Source organism: Zootoca vivipara, chromosome 2 (assembly GCF_965207765.1).
Source record: "Zootoca vivipara chromosome 2, rZooViv2.hap1.1, whole genome shotgun sequence".
NCBI classification, from domain to species: Eukaryota; Metazoa; Chordata; class Lepidosauria; order Squamata; family Lacertidae; genus Zootoca; species Zootoca vivipara.
In genome coordinates, this window is record NC_142584.1 from 41,159,417 (window position 1) to 41,168,327 (window position 8,911).

General features: G+C 43.2%; 1 protein-coding gene and 1 long non-coding RNA gene across 4 annotated transcripts in view; one reads left to right on the top strand and one right to left on the bottom strand.

The window, feature by feature from the left end:
- The window catches only part of CACNA1A (calcium voltage-gated channel subunit alpha1 A), a 272,529-nt gene extending 263,882 nt beyond the window's left edge, over positions 1 to 8,647 (top strand). For all 3 annotated transcript variants that reach the window (XM_088661718.1, XM_088661717.1, XM_088661716.1), the window contains one exon: positions 6,795 to 8,647. In XM_088661718.1, coding sequence (XP_088517844.1) covers positions 6,795 to 7,481 — 687 coding nt within the window. In that variant the 3' untranslated portion in view covers positions 7,482 to 8,647. The remainder of the gene's footprint in view (positions 1 to 6,794) is intronic.
- Positions 646 to 7,501, bottom strand: LOC148686825 (uncharacterized). The gene is made up of 3 exons (XR_015948072.1): positions 7,447 to 7,501; positions 1,366 to 1,547; positions 646 to 733 (listed from the first exon to the last, which is right to left on the bottom strand). It is a non-coding gene; the product is annotated as an uncharacterized LOC148686825 (long non-coding RNA).
- Positions 8,648 to 8,911: the final 264 nt, after the last annotated feature.

Here is an 8,911-nt window from a genome sequence, read left to right on the forward strand (position 1 = left end):
GTGTCCCCAGATTCATTGGAAAAAATCTGGTAACTTTAATCTAGCTCAGCATTTTGTCCAACAGCAGCCATCCAGATGTCTCTGAAAGTTTACGTGCAAAGTAGGAAGATGGTAGCCACCCTGTGTGATTTGTCTCCAGCATCTGGTACTCAGAGGTAAACTTCCTCTGAACATAGGGTTTCCATTTAGCTATCATAGCTATTGACAAATCCCCCATGCATTTGTCTAAGCCTTGTCTTTCTCCACATCAGTCGTGATTTTGTAAACTTTGAGAATCTCCACTATAGTATTTTTTTCTAAACTAAAAAGGCCCCCAAACCCATTTGCTTCCCCTTATAAGGAATGTGCTCCAACACCTAACTTGCCATTTTCTATCTGTTTTACATCTCTATGATCTTTTGACATGGGAGATCCTAACTCTTCCATACCATAGATTTAAATAATGGCATTGCAACATTTATTTTATTTTTATTCATTTCCTTTCCTAGTTATTCCTGGCATATAATCATGGCACATGGATGTTTTCTGTAAGCTTTCCACTATAGCTCCAAAATCTCTTTGCAAAGCAGTCACAGCCAATTCAACTCAATCAGCATGCATATCAGCAGTCAGATTGTTTTCCCTCCAGTGTACACAATTTAGGACTTATTTGTAATGAGTTTAATAAGCATTGTCCATTCACCCATTTTGAAGAGACCTTTTTTGAACTCTTCACCATCTGGGTTTTGCTGTTCTAAAACGAGAGAAGAAAAGACAATTAATCTAGTTTAAGTCTTTGGTATATCAGCAGAAGCTTCCATTGCTGAGATCCAGAAAAGATGGGTGTGGATGACGATCCCTTCTGGATCAACATTACAACTACATACAAGGGCTCATTTCCAGTAAATGGTGCAGAGGAAACTCCCTATTACATTCCCCCCCCCAAGTGATATCCTCCTTTCCTCCCATTTCAGGAATTGCTTCCTCAAAATATACCCTCGCTTCATACCTGTCCACCCTTCTTCACAGACACAGCAGGCACTTCACACACAGTCTTGTCTGATCCTGATCACCTATTGACTTACACACACACACACACACACAATGTGTGTGCACGGACAGTATTGCCATGTCTGTGAAACCCATTTACAATATCCCTGAGGTATCACAACAGGAAACCACAAATTCCTGTGGCTTGGACAAGGCTGCTTGGGCCATGATCCTGCTAATTATACACATATCATGGACAGCATATTTCATGGCACTTATATAGAGAAAATGGGTGGAAAATTCTGTCACCTTTATTACTGGAGTACCTCCTCTGATCAAAATTAGAAAATTGAATAGTATAAAAAAAAATCAGTTCATTCAAGGCTGAGTTCATACCTAAGGACGTATGGTTTTGCAGGGTCTGGTTTTCACAGGGCTTAGTCTGGATTCATTCCATTGCAGTGTTTGTATGTCTACAGCTTTGGAACTGGAGCAATGCCAGGACTGCCAATCTAGTAGTGCAGTTAGGTACCTCCATATATTAATGCATGTTACCCCATCTCCATTCCAAATATATCCTGTAATGGGCCAAGAAAACAAAGGCTATCAAGCTCACAACTACATTCCTTATATATATTCATAGTGTGGAAGAAAAGCCAAAGAAATAATAAAGCCTACCACTTTAATTATAGAGCCCTAAAGGAGAATTGAACAACATAAGGGTAGAGCCCCAAGACAGGAGTTGTTCCCAGCTTTATGTGAACGGCATCAAAATTTTATTGGGTGAATGAGAATACAATTACTCGATGAGACTCTTTTAAAGGTCCTTTATTCCTTTGTTTTCCATTTATTCCCCCCACTGCTGCACGCCGCCCCCCGTTATCACACACAAAGTCATTTTCTTTGTTCCTATTTGTTTCCTTTGGACAATTTGGACGCTTTACTCGGGGTCTCCTGGCCAATCTGCCTTTATTTACATGTTTATTTCTGTATCCGTTGTGCTTGGCTCTGCTGTCACGGCGAGGGGCGGGCGCAGGTAAGATGGTTGGTGAGCAGAGAACAAAAATTCAAACCAATCCAGCGGATGGCCCTGCCTAGCTCGCTGGCCTATTTCTCCAGTGTCTGTGGTGTGACCCCTTTATTGTTACGCTGGTGGCACTGAACTCTCTGGGGTTTGTGAATCTGGAAAGTTTGGAATGAAGCTGCACCTGAAGAGACAGGCACACATGTAAGCTGTGCATGTCACATCCAAGCAAAACCAGAAAAAAGCGGAAATACATGCATAAACTGTAGACATGTATGCATGCAATGAACGCATATAGGACACAGAATATATGACAGGCATGTGGCCTTGCAGATGTCATTGAATGCTCAGCTCCCATCATCCCTGACCATGGGCCATGGTAGCTTAGGCTAATGGAAGCTGTTGTCTACCAATAGCTGGAAGGCTACATATTCCTCATCCCTGGTATATGGGAGAGGGATGCCCAAGGGTGTGACAAGACTGAGGTACTGATAGATTTTCTCCAGCAGAGGATCAGTCAAATAGCAGTTTCAGGAGATATTTAGATTGGAATGGTGAAGTGTTGGATCACCTCCCCTAGTGTAATGGGCCCAAGCTATGTCCCTACAGCTGCTTATTTTTAAAAAGAAGCATCAGGATATACAGTCACAGATCTCCTGACCTAGTCCAGTTTAGCCCTAAAATTCCATCCTAAGAAATTTCAAATTATGCAGTAATATATTATTAATGCATATTACTGCATTAGGCATCTTCTCATAAAATTGACTTGATTTTCAGTAATGTATCCAGACTGCAAATTCTGGTTCTTCTGCGAAATTTAGTAAGTTACAAGGAAAAGAGGACACTAAAAGCATTATGTAGAAAATTGATTATGGAGTTTGAATGGGATAAGAAGCTATATTGGGAATGGAGATACAGTCTATGACCAGTGGGACCCCCTTGAATTGTCAACAGAAATTGCGCCTATGTTTTAAAAGTCTTCCTGCAGCTCTGAGGGATTCCTCTTGTACAGTACATCCCCAAAATAAGAAGTTGAGAATCAAAGGATTCTTGCAGAATACCTATGTTTGGTTCTAGAGATCTAGGTTCTGTGGCATGCAGCTGTGGTCTCTGTAGATGGTGGTCTTCAGCTACACAGACACATACCAAAATTAGACACAGACACATATGATACATACATACACACAAAGACACCCCACACAGATTTTGAGTCTTATGGCATACAAAAAGTTGTAAGAACAACTAATACTGAGAGATGCAGGGCATGCATGTGTGTTTTTAATACAAAAGGGTTTATATAAATTGTGTAAGTAAATATCCACAGCATACTAAAATACACAGTACAAGCATGGCATAACAAATAATATGCAGGTTTGTATGGCATACATAGGCATTCATAGATGCATGTATAGGGCAACATGATACAGAAAGTGATAATTCATTGAAATACTTACATGTGAAATTCCCGGCAATGTGGTTATGTACATATACATGCACACACGAGCACATTCAGACCATACAAAAACTTGCTTTGTAAACCTAGGATACCTTTCCTAATTATTATTCCTGTTTGGTTTGGTAGGCTTTTCCTTCCTGGTGCTACTTCAATTAGTCTCTCTGTCTTGGTTTCTTTCTCTCTCCCCCGCTCTCTCCCCTGGTCTTCTTCTGACCATGAATAATCAGCCCAAGAAAACTGTAGCATGGCAGGAACTTTCAAGTATCAAGCAGCATAGAGCTGCTTCAGTGGTTAGCAACACATTCTCCCTTAAAATATGTTTCCATATTAGATCGAGGTTAATTTAAAAAAAACCACCAGCAAGCAGTATTCTCTTCTATTTTAACTTGTCCTTCATATTTAACTCTCATGGGCTGGAGTTCTCTCAGACTTCTACAGTAAGGCCTTCTTCTTTTTTTTACTATGCCATGAACCATTATTGTCCTCCTGTCTGAACAGACCTCAAGACCACCTCCAGCTCCCCTTTGAGGTAAGTACTTCATTCTCTTCCTTTTTTTGAAAAAAAAGTATATATCCAGAGATAACTTTCAACAACAATGGACAACCTCTCAGCTCTTTGAGATGCAGTCTCCCCTTCTTCAGATTTATTCAATCTTCTTAGGTCTATAGGTTTCCAGTTCAGCCTAGATTCTTCTCAAAGAGTATTCACAACTGCTCACCTAAGACAGATTAGTTTATACATCTAATTGGGCCTTCTTCATTTATCTCAGATTCTTGTCACCTTTCACCAGGCTTTATGTAAATTGCAATGCCTGCACATCTGGGTTTTGGTAATGTTCAGATCTCTCTTAAAGAAACTTCCAGAGTTCCTGCTTGGATAATGTGATATAGTCTTGTGACACTGTCCTGCTGCACTTGAAGAGCAGCTTTTACCACGCTCCACCTTTTGAAGAGTGACTGCTGACTGGCTCACAGATTCACAGCTATAGAGCTATTTCCTTTTCATTGCTGGCATAGAGTGGCTGGTCACTTGAACGATGCCACAGAAGCCTCTTCTCACAACTTTCTACCCAGGGCGACCACATTGCAGGTTTTTCAGGAGCCTCTCTCCAGCATTCTAGTTCTATAAGGCTGAACTCAAGCTAGATTTCCACTACTCTCAAACTACTCTTCTGAAGTTCTCTTGTCCTAATTGGCTGATCGCAGATGCAAAATGATTTCATTTGAATGACCAACTTGGCTTCATCCTCCTGGGTGATTTACAGAGTCTATGTGTACACATCTATCACATTTTAGCATCGACAGCTGGAGTTTAGGGGCCTTATTATCCTGTTGAGGGCCATCCAAGTGGCATCTTTTATCACCAGAGAGGTGCCAACTCCCATGAAGGAAACAGCTGCCTCTGCATGTGTGGGTACACCATTGTCTTTTCACTTTTTGTTGGTTCGGCCAATACTAGACACTATCAGATGCTTCTCATAGCAATAACACTGAACCATTCAACCATGTTATAGCACTTTTTAAAAAATCACACAAAGTTTGCTTTCTGAGTGTGCTTTATCTGAGGAGACCCATCACAATGAGTTCATCCTCTTTGAAGGAAACTGATAAAAAAATTTGCTTACAGGGAAAGTGACAACAGGAAGGGTAGAAGCAACGTACCAATGGATACCTAATGATAGCAGCAACAAAAATAAAAGACTCGACCTGATTCAAGTAACTTGTTGCACTAGTGGAAGCCAGTGCAACAATTCCCACTATACCCTGGTACCCAGCTTACCCATTTCCATTCTCTTGACAGTGAGGGAAGTACAGTATCAGTATTATCAACACACACCTCCCCAGTCACTTGCCATGGAACAAAGCCCTTATCCAATCCCTCTCTTTCATTATCTTGCCCATCTGTCTGATCTGCAGTCCTTTTAATAAAAATATGTACTTTTTGAAGTTCATTCAGTAGTTCTCTCTTTCTGGCTGCTATAGCACAAGACTTAATGGGGGTGGGAGGTTACACACAAGTTTTACATCTGTTACTAAAACAATCTAATGTGAAATATACAGTGCTCAGAATGCATATTTTTCCGTATTTCTTCATATTAACAAGATGCATTTGTGGAACAAATAGTATGACATAACTCATAAAAACTCATTTGAGCTTAACAGTCCAAAGAGTAAGAATTCGTGAAGTAAGACAATTAGTAAGACATGAGCCCTTCAGCTTCACAACTGGAGTAAACTGCTCAGTACCGGCAATATAATAAAGGAGGTTGCCCAGGATCTAGTGGTCTCGGTCTTGTACATTTAGGGTTTTGTTTTGCTTTGTTGCTGTTTTCCACATGTTACTCAAGTAGGGTTAAGGACTGGGTGGAGCTTTGGTCTGTTGTACTGCAATCCATCAGGCAATCTGGTCAAGGAGGCCACTTTAACTGTATGTGGGTGGAGGAGTTATAATCCATAAATAATGTAGAGTTCAGTGTACACAAAGTGGGAAACTGCCTCTGAGATGAACTCTCATTCGGTCCAGGGCTCCACCAGACTGGGGAGCCCACACTGTTGCCTACCTGCCTAAACTGAGAACATGCACGCACAGGCCGTTACACCAAGAGCTCAAACATTTCACAGGTACACAACAGCCTCCCTCAAGAGTTCGGCTCTGTTCCAAACTTTTCCAGACCCAGTGCTCTCCCTCACCTTTCCTTGCTAGATTCCCACTTCCACCCCCTCACTCTGTCCCAACCTCCTCCTTCCTTTTTCAACTCCAGATATTTTTCTTTTCTATTTTCCCCTCCTAACCACTTTGATAACATGCAATATGACCCGTGCTTTGCAAAATCAATCCTGCCCCGCCTCTCTCCTTCAGTTTTTGTTTTCTTAAATAAATTGACCATTACCCCCCTTTTTTTCTCCTTCCCCTCCCTACCCCTGCAAAAAAAGAAACCGTGCAAGTAATTTTTAAAGCTTTTTGCTGCTTTTTAAACCCTGGAACTTATAAAAACTCCATTTCTCATTTCTCTTTCTGCTTTTGTTTTGTGTTGGATCCTCCCCCCTCCTATTATTATTATTATTATTATTATTATTATTATTATTATTATTATTACCTTTCTTCGTTGTCCCCCTTGCCCTCCTCTCCCTCCCCCCTGATGTGGCTGTTGCTTTAATTATTTTCTCCGCCGAATTATTTTCGTTCCCTTGCCTCCTCCATCCCCACCCCCTTCCTCTTGCCAACTTTGTCCATGTCTGTGTCACCTTCACTCCTGCCCCGCCACTTTTCCTCGTGTCTCTTCTTGGTTGATTTTCCTTGTATATTTTTTCTTTTTGATTTCCTTTGTTTCGATTTTCGTGTAGGGCAGTAGTTCCGTAAGTGGGAGTCCGGTCCTCTCAACGTCTGGCACCAGCACCCCGAGGCGAGGACGCCGCCAGCTCCCACAGACCCCTTCTACACCCCGGCCACATATCTCCTACTCCCCCGTGGTCCGTAAGGCCGTCAACACGGGGCCCCAGCAGCAGCAGCAGCAGCAGCCGTCGTCCGTGCACTCGGGCCGGATCTCCAGCCCAGCCCCGAGGCGCTACCCGTCGCTGCCCGCCGAGCACCACGTCTCCGAGCGTCGCAGCAGGTCTCCGGCTATGGAGCGGCACACGGTCCCGCCGCGGAACGACTCGCCGCGGGCCTACCGACACGCCAGCAGCCGCTGGTCGGCCCCGCACGTCTCCGAGCCGCACCCGGGGCCGCCCCGGCACGGCAGCGGCTACTACCGGAGTCCGGACTACGCGGGCCCCGGCGGCGAGGAAGCCTTCCCCTATGAGACAATGCAGCGGGAGCAGCAGCAGCAGCAGCACGGGAGCAGCTCAGGACGTTCGCCCAGAACTTCCCGGGTGGGCAGCGGCTCGTCCCCTCTCTCCCCCTCCAGGCATGGGCGGCGGCTCCCCAATGGGTACTATCACTCGCATGGACCAGCCAAGTCGCGTGGGACAGGATCACGCAAAGGACTGCACGAACCTTATAGCGAAACCGATGAGGACGACTGCTGCTAACCGAGAAGTGGTTTCACCTTAAACACATGCGCGCCCGCGCAAAACACACGAAACACACACACCCGAGAGGGATGGCATTCCCGGTTGGGGGAGGGGGGAGGGGAGCTGTGAGGGGAGGGGGAGAGAGAGAGCGCTTGAGGAAAGAAGGATGGATGGATGGATGGATGAATAGCCGCGAACTCAACTGATTTGGGGAAGGCATCCCGGAAGAGAACCCTGCAAACGTGGGCAAGGGAAAGAAACTTTTTATCTTTTGTTGGGGGGGGGCTTGGGGAGGGGGGGACAAGGGTTTGGGGGTTGGGGGGGAGGCTAGGGAAGAGAGGGTCTGGGAGATCAGAGCATGTTTATCTTTTACAGATCAAGTCGTGTGTGGTGATTTGAGGGTGGGAGGGGGGGACGTTACTCAGAATTTACAAAAGAAAATGCACTCAGGTGTGGGGAAATTGTGCAGTCCATGAGCCCCACGCTACAGCTAACTATGCCTCTGAGAAACGAGACCAGAAGGCACTTTACCTTAGGGATGGGTGGGAGCAACAGGAAGGAGTCTGTCAACCTCAGCAAAGACGTTTTGGAAAAGTTTAAGAAACAAAAACCTTTTAAAAAACGTAAAACGAAGCAAAAAGACAAAAAATATTTTTCTGGCCTTCTATTGATGAGTTTTATCATCTCAGTTTACCTGGTTAACTTAAAAAAAAAGTTTTAAAAAAGTTTGTGGCCTGACCTTTTAAGAGGGACACACGCACGCAAACACACACACACACACACACAACACACAAACACACACAAACAAACAAACAAAAGGAGTGCTTGCTGGTTATACCAAACCCTAATATTACTGCCTGCAGAGATAAAAAAAACGAAATAATAAAACTAAACAGAAAAAAACAAAAAAGGACAAAAACAATTGATAAAAAATGAAGCATTTTCTTCTGACATTTTGGTCCTGCTTGAAAAATAAGAAAAAGAAATGACATCAAAAATTACTAATTCCTCAGCTTCTTTATTTCTTTTTTCCTACTTTGTTTGAAAAAAAAAAGTTGAAAAAAACCTGTGGGATTGGGACTGTGAAATATTGCATGAAACAAAGTAAAAAGACAAATGATGAAAAATTTTAAAAATCCTTTAAAAAAAACAAAAATATTAAAAAAATGAATTTTTAATTGAAATGTGCTTTATTGTTAGTTTCCTCATACTTTGCTCTCTTCCTCCCTCCTTCCCTTTCACCTTTTTCACTTATAATGCTACATTAAGCAAAATGTACAGTACAGCTATGAGAAGTATTGGTTGCTGACAGACACCTAGTTGGTTGTCTGTATATTTTTATACCATACCTGAGGCCCCTGTAGTCAACATCTGGAGTGATATGCTGAAAGCACCAGAGAATGAAGCCCTTTGTCTTCTTCTCTCTTCATCACTGACCCAGCTGCTAG